The sequence below is a fragment of the Haliotis asinina genome, chromosome 11 (assembly GCF_037392515.1).
Source record: "Haliotis asinina isolate JCU_RB_2024 chromosome 11, JCU_Hal_asi_v2, whole genome shotgun sequence".
NCBI lineage: Eukaryota > Metazoa > Mollusca > Gastropoda > Lepetellida > Haliotidae > Haliotis > Haliotis asinina.
This window is the reverse complement of record NC_090290.1, coordinates 3486177-3510351: the sequence shown is the minus strand read 5'-3', so window position 1 is coordinate 3510351 and position 24175 is coordinate 3486177. Positions and strand designations below refer to the sequence as shown.

Genomic DNA, 24175 nt, shown 5'->3' with positions numbered 1-24175 from the left:
GTCGGGCAGTCAAACTCACACACTACACACAACGCTCTGACCTCACCCCCAATGTGATATCTGACATAGCAACTATCACACTGTCCTATCATACAATTGCACCATACCCCACATTCACGGAAAGCCAGTGTCTTGATCTTCAATAGTTTGTTTGTTTGTTGTGTAAACCGCACACAGCAGTATTTCAGCTATATGGTGACAGTCTGAAACAATCGAGTTTGGACCAGACAATCAAGTGATCGACATCATGAGTATCCATCTACGGAACTGGGATACGATATCAACTAAGTCAGCCAGCATGCCCACCCGTTTCCGTTAGTCTCATCTTACGGCAAATATGGGTTGCTAGAGGCCAACTATCACAGGTCTTTAAGAAAAAAAACCAAACAAATGATCGTGTTTGTGGACAGACTGATCACACCAACGCACAAACTGTAAAATGATGTCAGTTTTTTCCACCTACATCATCCTCATACGCCGTGATACAACGGGGATACTGTTCAAAGCGGCGTTGCATCTTTACAAATTCAAGAAGACACAACACTCTTTGGCGGAAGACACATGTCCCAGGCACTAACGTTGGTCACGATCAGGCGTCACGTCCTCTCGGGGACCAAGCTGAGCCGCTCTCCTCTCCCATGACCAACGCTGTCGGGAGCTCCCAGAACAAATAGATACAAGCAATGTGACGTCATCAGATGCAAGCTCCAAACAGCGACCAGACTTCCCATGTACTATAGTGTCCTCCTGTAAGTAGAAACAAGCAATGCACATTTGTGGAATTGAATTGTGACATTCTTACCGACGCATGGCATACGGTTGAGGACAGTGGTTTCTGTTCACAATGACGTGCGCGTGCGTGTACGTTTGTGTGTGTACTCAGGTGCCTGTTTTAGATACCGAGATAACATGCCGCAGGTACACAAGGAAGCATGACTCAGACACAGTATGCAGACTGTCGGCTTCCTCCATACCCTGTAAGCCGAGCGGGAGGCAGGGCAACATCAAGTACCATATTTAGTGTCTAAATGTATGACACTGTCGGGGATAGAAACACAGACATTTAAAACACAGGTAAGTTTCATGTATGTATTCGGTGTCTCGGTAAACAATATTTTTTGTTACAACACAGTAACTCATTTTGTGGTGCTGTCAAAAGATATACACTGAACAGTGAAAGGAAACGCAAGTATCGAAAAAAATGAAATCTTATAAAAGTAAGCGTTCATGTGTATGTCTTTTCTTTTTAAAAATGACTAAACATAGCTGCGTGTCTTTTGGTGTTCAGTATAGAACTACTTCCAAAGACAGTTTGTTATATTCAGACATGCGTTTTGTGACAATACTCCCACACACCGTTTACTCTTTGCTAACTCATCGAACTATCGGTTTTTTACACATGAGTGAGTGACTATAGTTTTACGTCGTTTTTGCAATATCCCAGAACTCATGGCGGTGACCTCAAGAAATGCCTTCACATTTTGTACTTAAGAGAGGAATCGAACCCGGGTTGTCGTCGTGACCAGCTGATGCTTTTACCATTAGGCTACCCACAGCCCATTTCAAACAGGAATGGGATCTTAAATGTGGACATTGGTATGAACTCATAGTAAAGTGAGCTTGCAGCAACTTGAACAAGCTTCACTCAGAAACCATATTTTAGATAATGTGGTCTCTGCTTCATATTTTGATAAAACCTCACACAACATCCAAAAGTCTCACGTTCTTATTACGAGTAATAAATCCCGTTGAAGTGACAGAGCGATGGCTCCTGCTCCATCAAGTTAGAATAGCCCCGTCGGTCATCACAAAACCCTAACGAGCACCAACAATACCCGAGGGTTTTGTTGGATGGTATTTCTGACCTACTGTCCTACATATATGACCTGTCAACATCAGGGTCATTGAGATGTATCACTGCTTTCGTTCACACTGACAGATCTGATATTCAACATAATCAACAAAACCATTAAGGGGCAATTAGAAATCCTCTCAAGAGCTGAAACGTAAGAGGTCCTAGTGATCCAGTTTGTGTCGCCGCATTATCCCACACTTATGGCTGGTTGTAGAACGCCGCACTTACCGATCTCCAGGTATATGGAGGCGGGCTGTAAATATTTGAGTTCAGTGATGAACAACATGAACATCGATCTACGTAACTGAGATACGATGACATGTGTCAGCCAAGTCAGTGAGCCTGACCACCCGATCACGTTAGTCGCCTCTGACGACAAGCATGGATTACTGAAGATCAATTCTAACTCGGATCTGGAACAGCTACATGGCTAAAACGGTAATCTGTGAAATTAGTGAAATAAAAAAAACCAAAAACACAAAACAAAAAACCCCAACAACAATAAAAACAAAACAAAGCAAAAAACAAAACAACAAAAACAAACAAAAACAACACAATTATAAACCAAGAAGTTGTTATCCTAAAGGTTTGTCTTGTTTGTTTTGTATCACCACACCTACTTCTCGAATACCCTTGAAGAATCTCCAGTTTTGAAAGGATTCCAAAAGTGTTAAGGCAGATATGAGGACAATTAACCAAATCTCAGTAACAAAACGATGTTCAATGTAATTCTCTATCTGGAACTGTACCGTGATGTGGTTCTATGCTTGTTTCTTTGAACACATGACTGTAAGCTGACTGGTCCTTGTTTATCGTCTTAATGAAAGGCAGGGAAACAACAAGTACCAGCTTTCAAGAGCATTATGATGCGGCTTGGAATCGAACCACCGCACTTGCGTTTGCTGGATGGGCGTTTTAACAACTGGACCCTACAAGCAGCAATGTTGTTTGAGTAGCTGCTCTTCTTGGGAACACCTGGTGTCATCACTGATTTTCACTGGTGCATCATTTGGTTTTCATCATTATAGACTACACTGCGCCTTAGATAGAATATCGTCTGACAGATAACCCCCGACTAAATCTGGGACGATGGCGCATTGAATTCACGTCATTCTTCAGAATCTGTAATTGGTGCATATTAACATATAGGTGTTGATCAAAATTACTAAGTCTATATCTGCATCTCATTACAATTTCAAAAAGGTTTTCTGAACTTATGCATCAGCTGTGAGCGAAAATGCTGTTTTCGAGTCCCGTCTTTGATAAATCTTGTGATGTACGTAACTGAAATCTGGACACCGCTTCATGAACTTTGTGTGACCGGTTTATGCTACGGTAAACGTCGACTGTGGATTCGGGTACAATACGGAAACATCGAGACACATCTGGGAAGTATTTGAACTTTCCGTCATCGTTCACGTCGACCTTGACCTACCGCCGTGTATTGCCACCCTTGTGCGTCTGCGCATGATGTGACAATGAGGCCCTGCATGTTGTCGAAGTCTAAACATCCATCATCGCGTCGTATTGTTGTCTCTTTAGTGAGCGTGAAATGCTGAAAATTATAGAAATACATATGTTGGTAACTATGGTAACAGCCTCAATACTACCCTGCTTTTCTTATAACAGGTAACAAAGCTATTGATGTTTACCATATAATCAGAACTGGACACAAGGTCTTTGATCTCAACTGGTGTAAATCTGGGGGGTAAAGAGCTCACACGAGGTCGCCCTACAAACAAGGGGAGTTCTGTTTGATTGGCATTATTAGAAGCTGGAGAGTAATAAGAGAGTAAGATTGTTTATGGATAACAACTTCTTTATTATATATGATGCGACTTTTCGGTGTGGATCCTTATACCGTTGTCAAGCAAGACTGAAGTAATACAGCACAGAACAGACTTATATACATGTACAGGGATAACGCAATAACAACATGTAGGTATGAATCAAAGGTGGGATTAACAACAACCACAATGGATGGTAGTAATGATCTGACAATAAGAGGAAGCCAGTGATGACAGTAGCCGAAAGAAAGTATACATGGCTGATAGGGTAATTAGTAATGATGGCTTGTGAGCTCTAATCTTGTTATATTTATATCAGTTCGTTGTATGCAGTTGGAATGAGATATCCCTGATCTCTGTTGACTGAGGGCTTGTGTCTCCGGATTTGAACTGCTTCTGCCAGTTTTCTTTGGGTGAAGTCCTTGTGGTTTTTGGATAATATCTCTACATTGTCCCAAATTATGCTGTGATTGGGACATTTGATGATGTGGTCGGATAGGGGTTTTTTCCCTAACATAATAAGTTTCCATGACGTAGGCATTTTCTACTCAGTTTTGATCACAGGTTTGCAGATTTTTATGGAGACATTAAAGTGTAGTAAAAGATAACAATACTACCACGTGGGTAATTGTGTATATGCTATTTGTGTGGGGCTCACCATATCCAACTTTTAAAAGAAAATTAATGTTCAGAGCATGTATGAAGCTGTCAATCCAAAATGATAAAAGCACACGTGTGCCTGTCGCCGATGACAATTCTTCAACGAAAATGTGGAAAATGCGAATGGAATTTCCCCTGAATCAGAGGCTCACACTTGAGTTGGTTGTATTAAAAGGCTGCGTATATAAGTGAGTGAGTTTAGTTTTACGCCGCTTCTCACATTCTGGCGGGGAACCTCAGAAATGGGCTTCACACACTGTGCCCGTGTGGGAATCGAACCTGGGCCTTCAGAGTGACGATTTAATCACAACGCTAACCCCCCCAAAACCAATCTAATATAATCCGAATCTAGTGAACTCGAATTACTCTTATCATCTTCCTCACCAGAATCTACAGCTTCGGTGATTCGCTATAGAGAGTTGTCTCCCTTAGGTGTGCTAGGAACCTATGATTATGGGTTCGAATCCCAAGTCTGATTATGTTTCAAGGCTGTCAGCAACATGTCTATTCTATAGCACGGGCGTTTCTTGAATACTACATTTATATCTTCAGTCATCTTTCGATGGTCCTTCATCACCTTCTGAGTCGGGGCCTAGTGGTTACAGCGCTCACTTGTCACGCTGAAGACCTGGGTTCAATTCATGGGTACAATGTGTGAAGCCTATTTCCGATGGCCCCGGCCGTGACATTTCTGAAATATTGCTAAAAGCGGCGTCAAACCATACTCACTCACATTCTGAGCACTGGTACATGAAATAATATACACCCAACAACTACTCCCACACTTCCCACCCTATATGTCCGTAAGCGTAGTGCACGTGTACCTGTATGAGGCTGTAGTGGCTGCAGATGTCGGTGGAGACGTATTTGCCATAGTCCATGTGGTGTATAGGAGTCTGGACACACCGATCTGGAGCTGCCATATTTGAAATCTGAAAATACACACGACAGCAAGTGAGCATATATCAATCGGAACACACCAACGGTACTTCTCGTCACTTGGCCAGACTGTCTGGGTATTCCCCTTCTGAAGCGTTGACCGCATCAGGAGTGATGTCTTAGCGGCATGGGGGAGAGGTATCTTTATTAATGACAATGACAATTTCCTGCTTCATTTCTTAACGTATTTTTGAGTGAGTGAAATGATTTTGCGCCGCTTTTGTAAATATTTCAGGAATATCACAGCCGGGAACACCAAGCATGGTCTTCCCACATTGCATATTGAAGAATAACGCATACATGCTCATGTGTCATAATGGTACTAGCAATGTGGCTTCATCATCTATTGACACTGAGTTGTACAGATTTAGCAGCTTTTATTGAATCAGCAATGAATGTCCATGGCAATTTTATTACCCCACCTCAGGCGGAATGACTGAAAGTTCAGGTGTAAGTACGGACTAGTAGTGATCGGGTCGGGAGATAACGAGTTGTCTCCCCTGGCGTACATACCAGCTGAATTCATAAACATTTTCGAACAACCAAATGTTTTCCCATAAATTTTGTGAGGTATTTCTAAATCAAAGATTCTCTTTAATGAGAAGGAATTGGACAGCTAATATATGTACAAGTATGCAGCACTGACTTAAAGCTATAATAAAAACATAAATTTAAGTCTTTTCGCCAGTTCACCCACTTCGGCAACGAACGTTACCGTCTTGCAAATATCTGTGACTTCCATCAGACGTCAGCACATGGAAATAATACCTTACTACCTGTTATTCATAAGCAAATGGAATGAATAACGCCGAGATGAAACAAATTGTTTGGGTTAACAATACATCAAACTAGGAACCCTATAGGGTCATTCTTATTGGTCTGCTTATAACCTACATCTCCTATAACATTGATCATAGTGTATAGCCAACAACCCGTATAAGGTGCCGTGTAGAGTTGCGATCCATAGACGTTACAGGATCCATGTTTCGTGGGTTCCAGCACCGTGGCCGTATTAGGCTTCAAATGGGCGTTACATGTGTAGGACATTTACCATTTCCCGTTGTCTCCTCAACATTGAAAAACGACACATTCATTGTTCACTCACTCACTCACCCGGCCGATGGCGGATCCGCCGGTGAAGATGTACAGTTCGGGGTAAACGTTCTTCACGTACCAGTCGAACGACCGACACTGCAGACTCTTCCTCAAGGCCTTCCGGTCAGACACGTCGCCAAAGTCTAACTGCAATAAGACAAATACAAAAACACCCAATCGACCCAGGAAACTGTGTTAATAAGTGTGGTCCGTGTCTTATAGTTGTTTATAATGGATTTCTGCTTTTACCTGCCGCATAATGAATGAATGGTGTGTATATGTTTTAAGTCGGTTTCGCCATTTCGTGAGACCTCACGTTCTTTAGTGCCCCAGAGAGACCGGAAGTAGCGCCTCGCGGGACTTACAGGTCTTACTGTAACTATTCTCGTGGTGGCGTACGTATGTACCACGTACCTGTCTGTTGTAGACACGCTCGTGGTGCAGTAGATATGTACCAAATACCTGTCTGTTGTAGTCAGGCTTGTGGTGCAGCACGTATGTACCAAATACCTGCAGCTGTCTGTAGTAGACAAAGTGCTGGTGCAGCAGGTATGTACCAAGTACCTGTCTGTAGTAGACAAAGTCCTGGTGCAGCAGGTATGTACCAAGTAACTGTCTGTAGTAGACAAAGTCATGGTGCAGCAGGTATGTAACAAGTAACTGTCAGTAGTAGACAAAGTCATGGTGCAGCAGGTATGTAACACGTAACTGTCAGTAGTAGACAAAGTCATGGTGCAGCAGGTATGTAACAAGTAACTGTCAGTAGTAGACAAAGTCATGGTGCAGCAGGTATGTAACAAGTAACTGTCTGTAGTAGACAAAGTCATGGTGCAGCAGGTATGTAACAAGTAACTGTCAGTAGTAGACAAAGTCATGGTGCAGCAGGTATGTAACAAGTAACTGTCAGTAGTAGACAAAGTCATGGTGCAGCAGGTATGTAACAAGTAACTGTCAGTAGTAGACAAAGTCATGGTGCAGCAGGTATGTAACAAGTAACTGTCAGTAGTAGACAAAGTCATGGTGCAGCAGGTATGTAACAAGTAACTGTCAGTAGTAGACAAAGTCATGGTGCAGCAGGTATGTAACAAGTAACTGTCTGTAGTAGACAAAGTCCTGGTGCAGCAGGTATGTAACAAGTAACTGTCAGTAGTAGACAAAGTCCTGGTGCAGCAGGTATGTAACAAGTAACTGTCAGTAGTAGACAAAGTCATGGTGCAGCAGGTATGTAACAAGTAACTGTCTGTAGTAGACAAAGTCATGGTGCAGCAGTATGTACCAAGTAACTGTCTGTAGTAGACAAAGTCCTGGTGCAGCAGGTATGTAACAAGTAACTGTCTGTAGTAGACAAAGTCATGGTGCAGCAGGTATGTAACAAGTAACTGTCAGTAGTAGACAAAGTCATGGTGCAGCAGGTATGTAACAAGTAACTGTCATTAGTAGACAAAGTCATGGTGCAGCAGGTATGTAACAAGTAACTGTCTGTAGTAGACAAAGTCATGGTGCAGCAGGTATGTAACAAGTAACTGTCAGTAGTAGACAAAGTCATGGTGCAGCAGGTATGTAACACGTAACTGTCTGTAGTAGACAAAGTCATGGTGCAGCAGGTATGTAACAAGTAACTGTCAGTAGTAGACAAAGTCATGGTGCAGCAGGTATGTAACAAGTAACTGTCTGTAGTAGACAAAGTCATGGTGCAGCAGGTATGTAACACGTAACTGTCTGTAGTAGACAAAGTCATGGTGCAGCAGGTATGTAACAAGTAACTGTCAGTAGTAGACAAAGTCATGGTGCAGCAGGTATGTAACAAGTAACTGTCAGTAGTAGACAAAGTCATGGTGCAGCAGGTATGTAACAAGTAACTGTCAGTAGTAGACAAAGTCCTGGTGCAGCAGGTATGTAACAAGTAACTGTCAGTAGTAGACAAAGTCATGGTGCAGCAGGTATGTAACAAGTAACTGTCAGTAGTAGACAAAGTCATGGTGCAGCAGGTATGTAACAAGTAACTGTCAGTAGTAGACAAAGTCATGGTGCAGCAGGTATGTAACAAGTAACTGTCTGTAGTAGACAAAGTCATGGTGCAGCAGGTATGTAACAAGTAACTGTCAGTAGTAGACAAAGTCATGGTGCAGCAGGTATGTAACAAGTAACTGTCAGTAGTAGACAAAGTCATGGTGCAGCAGGTATGTAACAAGTAACTGTCTGTAGTAGACAAAGTCATGGTGCAGCAGGTATGTAACAAGTACCTGTCTATTGTAGATGCGCTCGTGGTGCAGCGTCTTGTATTCGTCCATCCAGACTTCGGAGACACGCAAACAGTTCTTGTGAAGACGGTCTGTATCCCCATCCTTCCCCCAAGACCATGGGGGCATGTTGCGGAACATATGTCCCACGTGAGAGCAAGGGATGATCTCCATCTCGCCCCCGCACATCCAGGTCTGGAGAAAGTACAGTTCTCACATCAACCTCGATTACGCAATGCCATATATTTGTCCTGACTAACAGGATCTCAGTTTCAAGCTGCTCTGGGTAAAATTGTTTTCTTGTACTCAGAGTAAACAAAGGGATGTTCCATAGTTACCACTCGCACTGCACAGGTTCTTTGTAACTCGCCTTAATCTTTCTGAATATTTTAAGATAACATAGGGCCATCTCAGAAACAAATAGAACACCAGTATAATCTCTCTGCGTTGAGTGAGTATGGTTTTCCGCCGCTTTTAATATTCCAGCAATATTAAGACCTGAGACACCAGATATGGGCTTCATACATTGTACTCACGTGGGGAATCGAACCCAGGTGTTCTGCGTGACGAGTGAACGCTTTAACCATTTAGCTATCCTAACGCCCTATTTGTAGTTTAGCCATAGTGGTCAGAGAATTACCTAGGCTCTTAAACGCCAGGCTACCTAAATCCTCAGAGAATTACCTTGACCCTTAAACTCGAGGCTACCTAAATGCTCAGAGAATTGCCTTGACCCTTAAACAACTGGCAATCCAAATGTTCAAGGCAAGTGTTTGATATGCGGAAATGTATACTTACTTTAAATGACAATTCCTGATTTTCACAACCCCATATTTTGAGACCGGGGTCATACTTTCCGAGACGATTAAAATTTGCCTTTGACATAGCAAAACAGCACCCAAGATGCGTCGGAGATCTGAAAGTGCATGTCCAAAATAGTCCTTTCATAAAGTGTTCACGTTGTGTATACTGCAGGGGTACGGTTCCGATCAAGTTTCAGTCGTGTCTTCCCAACATGGCGCCGATGTCAAGAGGACTGCCGTTCACCATTATGTCATCAAATTAATATTTCTAGTGTTTTCGTTTCGTTTATTTTTTCTCACATTTCTTGTGAATGAAGTCTGATCCACATTATTTCAGAGTCGAAACGATAAATAATATTTTAGCCAATACCGCCATGTCTGTGGAACGTGATTGTTATGTAAGTCAATAAAAACCCGTCATCCTCAGCCTGACCACCCGATCCCGTTAGTCGCCTCTTACGACAAGCATAGTCGCCTTTATATGCCAAACATGGGTTGCTAAAGAGGTATTCTACCCCGGAACCTTCATGGGTCAGAGATGTATGAACTTTCACATTAGAAATCTATTGATGCACTTAAATGTGTACATGTATATTTTAATATGTAAATGTAAATTCCATATGACTAGGTGAACAAAGGGAGACAAGTACGTTCACTTTACCACTTCTACTTCCTGATTCCAAACTCCTACCACAACTGCTCTCGCACATTGGTTTTCGGAAGGGGCGATTGGTTGGTTGTTTAACTCCACACTCAATATTCCAGCTATATGTGGGCGGTTAGTAAATAATCGAGTCAATCTGATAATCCAGTGATCAACAGCATGAGCATCAGTCGGGATACGACATGTGTCATCTAAGTCAGCGATCCTGACCACGTGATCCTGTTATTCGTCTCCAATGACAAGCATGGGTTGGTGAAGATCAATTCAAACTCGGATCTTCACGGGTGTCCTAGAAGGGGAGCATCCACACGTCGGTCTAGATTGTTGCCGCCGGCATTTAAAATCATACTCCTTCACATCAACAGAAACCCATTTCATTCAACGTCAGCCTGCTAGGAAAAGGGACAACGAAAGTTCAGGTGAGTTCCACTTACTTGACTGGGTCTAAGACATTGCTCCTCTCCGCCTCTGCCTTTGTGAGCGGTATCCAGGCGAAATACAGGTCCAAGTCCACTCCTCCCTTGTACATGAGCTTCGGGTCACTCTTCCAGTATTCGAACGTATCCGAGCTGATGGAGTCGGTGGTTGGGATGGCTAACAGTTTGTCGTTTTGACGGATCCGGTCTAGCAAAGGTTCGAGCCACACTGAAACACCATCCACATATTGATACCTGTGTGTGGTAATGTCTCCCCACACTCACGCCTCATTGCACCATGTAATAATGTGGGCTGTGAGGTAGTCTAGTGGTTAAAGCGTCGGCTCGTCACGTCAAAGATCCGAGTTCGATCCCCATGTGGGTAGACTATGTGAAGGCGATTTCTGGAGTCCCCGCTGTGATATTGCTGGAATATTGCTAAAAGCGGCGTAAAACTAAACACGGTCGGTCGGTGTAATAAAGTAACGTAAAGAGCTGACCGATATAACTAATCTTCTGTGAAAACGATACAAGAACCTGTATCGAAACGCTGTGCTCTTGCATCTATATGATAACGACGTTTCGAAAGGGATTTATACTCACACGTCGTCATTAAACATGCACATGTCTGTTGTTCCTAACTTAATTCAAACGCTGCTATTACCTATTCAACTATCCACACGTTAATATACACAAATCGCTTTGAACACATAGTAGCACGATTATGTCGCTTGTAGTACTTACTTTCTGGTACTTCACAGTGGGCGTCGAGGAAGGCGCACACCTCCCCCGTCACCTCGTCACAGCCGGCGTTGCGAGCCGTCATGAGCCCGACCCGCTTCGTGTACCTGACCAGTCTCACCTTGTCCAGTCGCTGGATGTAGTCGGACAAAGGATGACCCAGATGGACTGCAACAGGAGCGTGGGATTGTCACGATTGCAAGAAAGCTGATCAATGTCACGATAGAGTGGTGCACTGATGTAGTGGGGTAGCCTAGTGGTCAAAACATTCGCTTGTCATATCGTAGACCAGAGTTCGATTCCCCATCTGGGTAGGTCTACATTGTGTCAAACCCGCTGCAATCCAATGTTTGCAGATTGATCAAGGAAAGACAGTTTCCCATGCTTTTTTCTACGCCCTGGGGTAGTAAGATTAACCTACATTTATGGAAGGCTAGGTTGATGGTCATAACAAAGTACATCAAGACCCTACTTCTAATTGACCAGCGTAAGACATGATACGGTGTAAAGTCAAGAGATCTAATGCTTGAAACAAAGAGATCCCGCTAACACGAAGTCAGACTGACATGCGAAGTGATTAATATAGCCACGTTGTTGTGATTTGTAGAATCACTTGAAGACTTTGTAAACAGTTTGGAAATTGAACGGAGGTAATCAACCTTTATCTGATGCGTCGTCCACTAAAACAATCTCTGTCAAGAGCTCCGGAGCAGTGTTGTCTAGAATACTGTGCACTGTGCGGAGGAGCGGACTCCAAGCCTCATTGTGAAATATGACGACAACACCCGCAGTTGGGAGCTTGCTGTAGTCGTAATGTCTCGCCAGGCACCTGCAAGAATACAAACCATTCGATGGATAGATTTATGGGTTTTACGTCGGCTTTTGGCTGGGCCAATGTCGCCGACGGGGTAGGTGGGGGAAATAAATGAATAATAAGAGGGAATAAGCAATAACCCACCATACCCAAAAAAGTGTAAATTAAGGGATCTAAACCGACCTAAAAAGGGAAAAAAAGACAGTTACGCTGCGTTTATATTTTGTGGAGGATGTCAGAATTTTTTAGTTCTGTTTTGGATGTATGGAAGTTAAGGTGATATGTGTGTTTTGCTAGTTTGGCTGCTGTGCCTGCTGTATCGTTACCTGGTATGTGTGTGACTGGGGATCCATAAGATGTTTTTGTACATGTATGCCTATGCCAGTGAGTTTGTTTGGGTTGATGGTTGCGTCAAAAATTTCACATTTTTCTTGGATTGATACTTATAGGAGCAAGACGCACTGAGACTAGCCCGGACCCTACCTCCCCACCCACCACAACTACAGAAATTGGATATAACCTAAAAAAGCAGACTGGCACATTTTAAAGACACTATGCAAACAAATCAACATCAAGAGCACTGATATAATCAACGCCAGAAAGGCAAGAAAAGAGGCCCTTAATCAAAACAAAACGGGACCGTTTCAAATCACCTTTGGCAAAAAATCTAAGGAATCAAACCAAAGAATTTCATCAGGGCAGCAAAATTCAACCACTGGAAGAAATTCTGATCCACCCCCAGACTCTCAAAACAAAATTCTAGGCACATGTGGAATAAATTTAAAACCATTAAGGGTATTTAAAAACAACGATTTCACATAATTAATAATTATTAATTAATCTGGAGCTACCAACAAACAAAGCTAAGGCAAACAAGTTTGCTGCCCACTTTACGGCCACCAGTACCCACCCGCTTTCCAAAACAGCATTAAAAACCACCCAACCAACACACAGCAGCCACTCCACACAGAACTCCCCATAAACAAATCCATCAACATTCATGAACCAACATCAGAACTCAAAAACAAAAACAAAACAACCAGCCTCAGCCCTTGGTCCAGATACACTCACATACACAATACTCAACAAACTCCTACCTAACATGCAACACATTACCCTTACCCTCTTTAACAAAATCTGGACCTCAGGTTCTATCCCAGACACTTGGAAAACAGCCAGGGTGGTGCCAACCCTCCAACCAGGGAAGCCCAGCTGTGAACATGAATCCTATCGCCCCATCTCTCTAAAACGTTAGAATCAATAATTAATAACAGGCTCAAACACCTTATTCTTTCCAAGAACCTCATTAATGAGGACCAGAGCGGCTTCACTCCGAACCGACAATGTTTAGACCATATTTTACTCTTGGAACAAGACGTCAAGGTAGCCCATGCACAAAAACAGTACACTATGGCCATTTTCATTGATTTTAGCAAAGCTTTCGATATGGTTTGGCACAACGGCCTACTACAAAACCTCCAAAAACATGCCATACACGGACGCATTCTAAATTTCATTCACTCCTTCCTTAACAACAGACAAATAATTCTCAAATCTCACAACACCCTTTCGGACGCTTATCCATTAGAAAATGGGACCCCCCAGGGCTGTATAGTATCACCCACCCTCTTTAACTTTATGATAAACGATATCTTCCCCTACTCATGGCCAGATATCTCAAGAGCAAAATTCGCAGACGATATTTCCTTTTGGACGTCCTTCATCTCAATTAAACAAGCCATTAACAAATGTCAAAAAATGCTAAATTACATTCAAAATTGGGCCCAAAAGTGGGGGTTCCTCATTAATGTAAAAACAAAATCCCCTGGGCATCCTCTTCAAAACTCCCTATATGCAAAATTATACACCCAAACTTCATCTTAATAACCAAAAACTTGTGTTAAAAAAGAAACCAAATTCCTAGGCGTAGCTTTTGACCAACACCTAACATGGACACTTCACATTCATAACTTGGTCAACTCCTGTCAAAAAGATCTGAACTTAATGAGAGCCATTAGCGGTACACACGAGGTGCCGACAAGCACACACTAATTAAAATATATAACACTCTTATACTGTCGAGGCTGGTCGCGCCGCTCCGGTCCTCCACTCTCCTTTCTCTCCCCTGGGCTGGGGCCCAACACAATCCACTGTACAAACACATCACACAAAAATATGATAAGATTAAGAAATCCACACTCTAAAAATTGAAATCTAACCCGCATGAGGCCGCCTATCTCACTCGCCTCCACTGTGTTCTACACTCACACCAATCAAACAATATACAGCACACACCTCCCATTACAAGCTACATTCACGACAAACCACCACCAACCACTGACACCACCCTCAACTCCACCCTCCAGCACGTCCCCCAAAGCACTACCAAACCAGACATAGCAAACATCTCACTCAACTACATCAACTCAAACTACCCCACCCACACAAACCATTAGGATACCGTGGAATATTATACAGTGAACACAAACAGGAAATCTGACTTATATTAAGGTCCGATTTGACTGGCACAAATTGTCAATCGTGTTTGATTACCAGAAGCACCTTCGTGAGACGTCTCCTCAAGGTATGTAGTTCCGCTGTCAAAATTGCTCGTTTCGATATTTTTTATACTGCAGTATTCTGTATTCGCAATCTTTACAATACATCTGCCGTAATTTGGAACCAGAACTGGTTCTTGAATATACGCTTGTCACCGAAACTCTGGTACCGGAAGTAAGCTGGGCTCCGTGGCGCATATCGTGAGACAGCGAACGCAATGGGAGCCAAGAGCCAGCTTAATGCGGGATGTAGCGCCTCACGAGACTTACAGGCCCCTGTTCCGTACGAAGACCTAGAGTTGCGTCCCTTTGGCGTGCCACAATTTCATGATCAAGAATGCGTTGCCCGGACCAAGGTACGAGGGGATGTCAATAAGTTTTGAGCCTTGAGCATTTTTCATACCCAGATGTCACCACCTATGATACGACATTGAACCTTGGGGTGTAGCTGATGTGATATATAACTTTTGGTATCCTACTCTCAGAAGTTATTGAACAGCTCACATTGACAGAAAGAAATCCCCCTCACGGCAGTAAAAAAAAATAAAATGGAGTATAGAGCAGTAATTAAGTTTTTAGTTCTTGAAGGAAACTCGGCGAAGAACATTGAAGAAAGGCTTTCAGCAGTTTATGGGAAGTCTTCCCCTTCATCTGCTACCATCAAACGATGGGTCAATGAATTTAAGCATGGTAGAGAGAGTCATGAAGATGACCCCCGTCCAGGTCACCCAACAACAAGCACTAGTCAGGAAAACATTGACAGAGCGCATAGACTTGTGCTGGAAAAGCGTCGAATCACACTCCACGAGTTAGAGGAGACCACAGGCATTTCACACGGATCCATCGAGACAATTCTTCATGAACATCTCGTCATGTCTAAGGTGTGCGCAAGATGGGTGCCAAGAATGCTTACAGATGAAATGAAGCAAACAAGGGTCACCATAAGCAACTCCATGCTAACCAGATACAACAAGAATCCAGAAGATTTTCACTTTAGGCTAGTAACCTGTGATGAAACCTGGATCCACCACTATGATCCTGAGAGCAAACAAGAATCCATGGAATAGAAACATGTCACTTCTCCCAGGACCAAAAAGTTCAAAGCCTCCAGATCAGTGCAGAAGGTAATGGCGACAGTCGTCTGGGATAGCAGAGGCGTCATCCACATAGATTACTTACCAAAAAGAAGACCAATGAATGGGGAATATTACCTAACTTGTTGAGGCAAGTGCGACAGTCAATCAAGGAGAAGCGCCGGGGCAAGGTAAGACGTGGTATTCTTCTACATCAAGACAATGCTCCAGTACACACCTCTCGCGTTGAAGCCGCTGCTGTCCAGGAATGCGGGTACGAAATCTTGCAGCATCCCCCCGCCCCTCCCCCTACTCTCCAGACCTGGCACCAAGTGGTTACCATCTGTTCCCAAATCTCAAGAAACACTTGCGTGGTCATAGATTTCAGGATGATAATGAGCTTATTGCTGCTACTGAGGCTTGGTTTGAGGACCAAAATGGCGCCTTCTACAGAGATGGCATCAACGACTAGCAGAAAAGATGGAACAAGTGTCTTGACTCACAGGGGGACTATGTTGAAAGATAAATGTGATTCATCCCAATATTTTGTGTTTTTCTATGCAAGGCTCAAAACTTATTGACATCCCCTCGTATGACGGCCCCAGCAGCGGCTGGAAGTTGGGAACGTTCAAGATAGGTATCGCTTTCGCCTTTCCCTTTATATCATATTTGTCATGCAGCGATACAATGAAAACACGATGTATGTAGAAACCTCAGTTTACTCGCATAATACTCAGGATCAGTGAATGCTTAGGTTCACATTTATTAATTATCCTCTTCCTGGGGAGAATGAGATCACCAACTGACTCAGGTTCTGTTTTTATCAATTAGCCTCCTCGTCAGTAGAGAGATGAGATCACCAACTTACTCAGGTTCTGTTACATTAATTAGCCTCCTCCGAAGAGGGATGAGGTCGCTGGCGAATTCGTTAAAATTGTGATCCTGATAGCCCCTATCGTAGAGAGCCTTTTCCATGGGAGATAAGTGCTGTGGGTCAATAACAACACCCTTTCCACCATAGCCTGAAATACAAACAAATGAAGTATGAAAGAATATATCTTTACTTGTCATTTTACAACAAATTATATTCAACGTTTAAAAATGCAGTTCAATATATGTCTGCTAGGTGTTCCACGCGGTCGGTGGCGCAGGTGTCGGTAACGCAGTGTTTCCGTCCGTGGGAGTGCCATAAGTTCGATCCCAGATTCTTGGTCTGTCAGTGCCAAACCTGTGGTCGCTGATTTACAGAAGTACTAAATATCACGAGCTACTTGCTGACACGCAGTGAAATCAACTGAATAAGCTGCGGGCAAAAGAAGGTATACATTTGGCAAATAGAACTGACCAGTGACCAGAAGATTTTAATAAACAAATTAACTGAAGCAAAAGACTATAAATAATCCCCTAACATTACCTTAGTCGGCATATCATTCACGACGCTGTCAGTTATTTAATATCAAGGCGATATTTATTAATTATTACATATGTTAGACTAGTTTTTCTGTTTATTGTTGACCACCAGGATTGCTGTCTTTTGTACAACCAGCTGACGCGTTGAGAGCAAACAGATATTTTGAATTTGGAAACCATGAACAGACTGACGCGCCCTTACAACCATTGTGAGGTTTGGTTAGCAACACGGGTAATGCAGTTCGGGGGGGGGGGGGGGGGGGGGGTCTGGGTTCGACTCTGCTCACATTACAAAAGGCCGGAACCTTTAACCTGATGACCTAAGAATTCATCGGTCACACACGCATGCACGCGCACGAACAACATTACTGACGATTCATTCTTGCCCATGTATTTGCCCCTTCCATTTCTCCATAACTCCAGAACCCGTGAAGATTCGAGTTAAAGCTGGTCTTCAGCAACCCATGCTTACCACAAGAGGCAACTAAAGGGATGGGGTCGTCAGGCTCGCTGACTTTGTTGACATACGTATCTCAGTTGCACAGATTGATATTCATGCTGTTGATCCCTGGATTGTCTGGCCCAGACTTGGTTATTTACAGACCGCCGTGACATAGCTGAAATATTGCCGAAGGCGGTGATAGATAACAAATAAGCGAAATCTTCTATTCTACATGGAAAGTCGATATTGTAGACTGGGTTTTTCCTGGGGTTGACGAGTCTTGTACAAGATGTATATACCTGGATGGAACAGCAGGCAGATTTGTGATATTCTCCTGTACCACAGTGACACCTATACCTCCTGCAGAGTTGAAATTCTGCAGTCAGCTGCCTCCTACAAACGCACGTGGCATACATAACCGTTCTACGTTCCCTGCCGTGAATATAGCTTACATCGGGGCAGTAGAATCATACCCCTTCACCCATTATCTGGCCAGACGATAAGCCTACAGCTCTCAGGTAGCAAGTGTTTCGAGTAAACTGTTAACAGCTGGTGTCCAACTTAAGCTTTAAACAAGGCTGACAGTATTAATGTGAAGCCATAATCACCACAAATCTAATCTTCCGCAGGACCATATTGAACTTGGTGCACCATGGGGACATGTTGTTATATCGGTGTTTTAAGATTGCTTCCTGGAATTTTTAGGGACTTCATTTTATAAATGCCATAAATGTTAACAAGTCTTAACATGTATAATCACATGGTATGTGCAAATGTGATCTCGCTCAGTAAATATGTTGGTCGCGTGGGAGGTGCTGGTCTGTTCACCACCCACACATTATCGGAGTTTTGTATGTATTGAATAGACAAACCGATGTACGAACTACTGTATGAATGAATGAAGTCGTAAAAAAATGCACATACAGACAGTGTAAATTACTGTGTATACACATTGAAAATCAGTATAGTGTACAGTACGTGCTCTATGTACATATAGACGATCAGTACCGGTGAACAGATTTCTCTCAATTACCCAGCACGATGCCATTTATTAATTGTTAATTATCCCTGACATTCAAATTTCGAGCGGCTTATTCTCAGTTCGGCAAAAGAACGCCGAGCTCTGCAGACGTGTTGATGGTCTATGCACATGCACAAGTAGTTCAACGTTTTATAACATATGAAGTAGTTCAACGTTTTATAACATATGAAGTAGTTCAGCGTTTTATAACATATGAAGTAGTTCAACGTTTTATAACATATGAAGTAGTTCAGCGTTTTATAACATATGAAGTAGTTCAACGTTTTATAACATATGAAGTAGTTCAACGTTTTATAACATATGAAGTAGTTCAACGTTTTATAACATATGAAGTAGTTCAGCGTTTTATAACATATGAAGTAGTTCAACGTTTTATAACATATGAAGTAGTTCAGCGTTTTATAACATATGAAGTAGTTCAACGTTTTATAACATATGAAGTAGTTCAGCGTTTTATAACATATGAAGTAGTTCAACGTTTAATAACATATGAAGTAGTTCAGCGTTTTATAACATATGAAGTAGTTCAACGTTTAATAACATATGAAGTAGTTCAGCGTTTTATAACATATGAAGTAGTTCAACGTTTAATAACATATAAAGTAGTTCAGCGTTTTATAACATATGAAGTAGTTCAGCGTTTAATAACATATGAAGTAGTTCAACGTTTTATAACATATGAAGTAGTTCAGCGTTTTATAACATATGAAGTAGTTCAACGTTTTATAACATATGAAGTAGTTCAACGTTTTATAACATATGAAGTAGTTCAACGTTTTATAACATATGAAGTAGTTCAACGTTTTATAACATATGAAGTAGTTCAGCGTTTTATAACATATGAAGTAGTTCAACGTTTTATAACATATGAAGTAGTTCAACGTTTTATAACATATGAAGTAGTTCAACGTTTAACAACATATGAAGTAGTTCAGCGTTTTATAACATATGAAGTAGTTCAGCGTTTTATAACATATGAAGTAGTTCAACGTTTTATAACATATGAAGTAGTTCAGCGTTTTATAACATATGAAGTAGTTCAACGTTTTATAACATATGAAGTAGTTCAACGTTTTATAACATATGAAGTAGTTCAGCGTTTTATAACATATGAAGTAGTTCAACGTTTTATAACATATGAAGTAGTTCAGCGTTTTATAACATATGAAGTAGTTCAGCGTTTTATAACATATGAAGTAGTTCAGCGTTTTGTAACATATGAAGTAGTTCAGCGTTTTATAACATATGAAGTAGTTCAACGTTTTATAACATATGAAGTAGTTCAACGTTTTATAACATATGAAGTAGTTCAGCGTTTTATAACATATGAAGTAGTTCAGCGTTTTATAACATATGAAGTAGTTCAGTGTTTTATAACATATGAAGTAGTTCAACGTTTTATAACATATGAAGTAGTTCAACGTTTTATAACATATGAAGTAGTTCAACGTTTTATAACATATGAAGTAGTTCAACGTTTAACAACATATGAAGTAGTTCAGCGTTTTATAACATATGAAGTAGTTCAACGTTTTATAACATATGAAGTAGTTCAGCGTTTTATAACATATGAAGTAGTTCAACGTTTTATAACATATGAAGTAGTTCAACGTTTTATAACATATGAAGTAGTTCAACGTTTTATAACATATGAAGTAGTTCAACGTTTTATAACATATGAAGTAGTTCAGCGTTTTATAACATATGAAGTAGTTCAACGTTTTATAACATATGAAGTAGTTCAACGTTTTATAACATATGAAGTAGTTCAGCGTTTAATGAATTACATGAAACCGTTTCGCTTTCTCAAACTTCTAACAGTTGACGAAGAGACTAGATTTTATTGGATTTCCAACCTCGGTGTTTGCACTATGAACACTGTCCCGTGTTTGTAGAGCTCTTAGATTAAGTAGAACTCCTATTTATTAAATCCAGCGATATAAAAGGTCCGGACAGGTTAAATCCTACATGTCTGTTGGGCATGTGATTTATCACATACATGAACTGTCGATAAGATTGTACTCTGCCACAAATATCAGCTCCACCACCCCGACACCCTCAATCCCTCACCCGACGACACGTCATACAACACCACACTCTGGGAGGATTGTGTAATTGTAAGATATTAGTATGTTCACATGCGAGCAAACTGTACTTGATCAAAACAGTAATGAAACAAATATCATGACATGATCGTTATCATGATGGCTGATTAACATCGGAAAGAATAGATGAATTTTTTTAACCGGGATTGCCATATATGAAATGAGCTACTTTTATAACTGGGACTGCCATATATACTATTCCAAAAAAAAGATACGCATAGACCCGATATCTGTTGCGAACGTGTTGTATTTTCAAACATATATACCTCGTCCACAAATAGACTTTTGTGCATAATTTTTTACACAAGATTAGAAGAAGGCATTGTCTGTACAATCAAGTGGATACTTTTAGATAACGGAGACGTTGAGAGCAATGGTGACGACGTAGCTCAACCCCGACGTCGGTTTTCTGGCTCTCACATCAATCTGTTTCAACCTGTTCCGTACAGTTTGACCGGGTATCCTACCAAGTTCAAGCAAAACACTCTGGCCGCTGTGCTCTCACCCGTGGCAGTACGATGACGCTAATGTAGGACCCTGATATACCGATTTGGGGCTGCAGAGGTAACTCGAGGTCTGCCTGTACGAGGACTGTCATTTGTTATACCTGTTTGGTTGCGACGAGATTTAGACGCCTGGCAACAGAAGATTGGTAATCTCCAGCATGCATTCTTCCAAAGGCAGTGCTCTGTGTCGCAGAGTCATGACGTCGCGTAGTGATTTGACCTTGAACCTCCTTCAAAACGATTGCCAATTTCCGAAAATTATTGCCACACAGTGCATGCTCTTTGCTGTACAATTTCAATTGGAAAGTGATTTCTGTTACGCCGTGGCAATTCCTTTTTAATCCTTGCAAGATATCTCATCAAAATCAACATTTTTAGGTAAAATCGATTTTGTTTACTTGCTCACTTGAGTAAAATCATGTTATCAACGCTTTTGTTACATATTTTGACGATTGTTTCAGCACAATAGGTAAATAATAGAATCTTTAAAAATCCAAATCGTTTTCGTTTCTTTTTCGGATAGTATATTATAGGCACTACTTTTACATCTGGTACTGCCATATATCATATGCACTACTTTTACAACTGGTACTGCCATATATCATATGCACTACTTTTACAACCGAGACTGCCATATATCATAGGGACAGTCACTATTTTCACAACCTGGACTGCCATATATCATATGCACAACTTTTACAACTGGGGCTGACATATATCATATGCACTACATTTACAACTGGGACTGACATATATCATAAGCACTACTTTTACAACTGGGACTGACATATATCATATGCACTACTTTTACAGCCAAGACTGCCATATATCATCGGGACTATTTTTACAGCTGGGCTGCCATATATCACAGGAACTACTTTTATATATTACAGGGACTACGTTTGAAATTGAAACTGAAATATACCATAGGGACTACTTTTACAACAGGCGTTGCCACATATCAAGGCACTGCTTTTACAGCTGGGGCAGTCACAGATTACAGGGACTACTTTAACCACAAAAGCTGTCATATTTAATAAGGACTGTCATATATATCACGGACTACGTTTCCAAAAGGGGCTGCTTTTACAACTGAAACCTGTTGTAACTCCTGTTTGTATCAGATTGTCCTCACATAACTATTACACATAACTTCCGCAGCATATTTACGTATAGCAAATTATATAGTTACATTAACTGTAATATTTCATAGCAAAACTATACTTGGGTGCCTCTCTATGCAAGTTACTGAAAAGGAAGCCAACTATGTACATAGAAGGGCAATGGCAGAGAGGTTTCCTAACTTCTATCCCTGTCAGTTGTTGAACAGTACACAACATATATAACACTAAGGGCGAGCCCCTTATACGCTACACATGTTGTTCAGTAATTATGATATCAATTAATGAAGACATAATTGAATAAAACAAGCTTACACTGGAATGTACATAAGATACTGTGGTGATGTAATGTTGTATTTGACTCCATCGTCGTAAACCTCGCTTACACGGAAATACCCGGAACAGTGTTAGGAATGTGTATACGAAAGGCAATTAATCAGTGATTCGTTAATCCAGACATCTGGAAACGACCATGTCTGGATTAAAGCGGTTTAATGGCGTAAAATAATATTGACCCTCCAACACTTACCTCTTGAATTCGGATCATCCCTCGGGTCACTGGGCGGATGATTATGGAGTGGAATCCCGCGGTCATCATGAAATTCCCCAAGTCCAGCTAACTCAACCGCTCGCATTAACAACGTCCTGTTCTTGGCTAAAAGTTGCACCACAGCTTCCTCCAAGCGCTCTAGGTCGGGCCGGTTCCCCTGCGCTTCGTCATATCTGCCCAATGTATTAATAAACGTCACAAAGACAACAGCAAGCCAAAAACAACACACTAAGAGAATATAACGGACAAATGTACGTAACCTCATCGCCATGGAGTGACGAAAACTGTGTGGGACATTTGGTGAACGCTAAGTCCAGCTTTAAGCTAGATATTGATTTCCTGAACTGACTGTACATGAAAGGGCTGTTCGCCAGGGCGCCACGTTGAGCCTGCCTTTGTTGAGTTAACTTACTTCTCTGCCAGGCTCCCGTCTGTTGGCGGTGGATTAACTTGTTTCAAAAAATAAATGTTCATTTGAAAGAAGGCTCATCGGAAGAAGTTACTGAAACAAATTTGTGACAACGAAATGTCCGAACCTGCATGGTATGTTGTTAACAGAGAGCGCCAGATGTCAAAACTTTCTTCTGGATGTCGTAGCTAGTTACAAGGTCAGATCATGATAATGACCTCTGAATTTACCATTAATTTATCGGAAAATAATGAATAAATACATAAGTACAAATTCACCTTCTCATCTGTTTGTGTTCAGTTTTGTGGGCGGTTAGGTAGTTCATATACCTCACTCAGTTAATTTATTATTTGAGCATCTAAGCCGATGAACGTCGGTATTCGGGAGCGAATACTTCCTGCTTTTACAACTGTTCACATTCACGTGTTCCCTCATTAAGAAAGACATCGCAGTCACGTCTCTTTTCATATTACATATGATCCCACCAGAACCCCCTCGATAGGCTGCTGGAGTTTCCTGAGTTTGTTGTCTTTGATTATTGAGGTTTAAGGACAAGAGGGTGTCAAGTATGGCGGGATTTTCGGATTAGGGGGGGTTTCCTTACTCTTACGTTTCTGGACTATCAGAGCTTCCGGACTAAAGAGGTATACGGACTTGCGTGGTTTCCAGGGGAACAGGATTCGGTTTAATTATATCGTCTAATATGCCCCATTATAACCAGACTTCTCGAGAAAATGTTTACACTTCGTCGGAGTTAGGTGATCTAAATGAGCTTGTGTCAATAAGGTTGGTAGTTCTCTCTGTGAAGACTCAGATGTCCTGACAATTACTGCCAAACGTTATTGTACGTGTTTTACTGCCAGCGTTTACTGTTATGTTTTACTTCCAACGTTTATTTCATGTGTGACTGCCAAAGTTTACTGTCCTTGTTTTACTGCCAATGTT

At 41.6% G+C, this 24175-nt stretch overlaps 1 protein-coding gene across 1 annotated transcript; it reads right to left on the bottom strand.

Moving 5' to 3' along the window:
* Positions 1-573: 573 nt before the first annotated feature.
* On the bottom strand, positions 574-23086 carry LOC137256587 (polypeptide N-acetylgalactosaminyltransferase 5-like). Its single transcript, XM_067794462.1, has 11 exons — positions 22801-23086; positions 16514-16667; positions 11860-12029; positions 11204-11368; positions 10478-10688; positions 9375-9492; positions 8580-8771; positions 6355-6483; positions 5127-5234; positions 3291-3410; positions 574-747 (listed from the first exon to the last, which is right to left on the bottom strand). The coding sequence occupies exons 1-11, from the start codon at positions 23084-23086 to the stop codon at positions 574-576; spliced, it is 1827 nt and encodes a 608-aa protein (XP_067650563.1).
* Positions 23087-24175: the final 1089 nt, after the last annotated feature.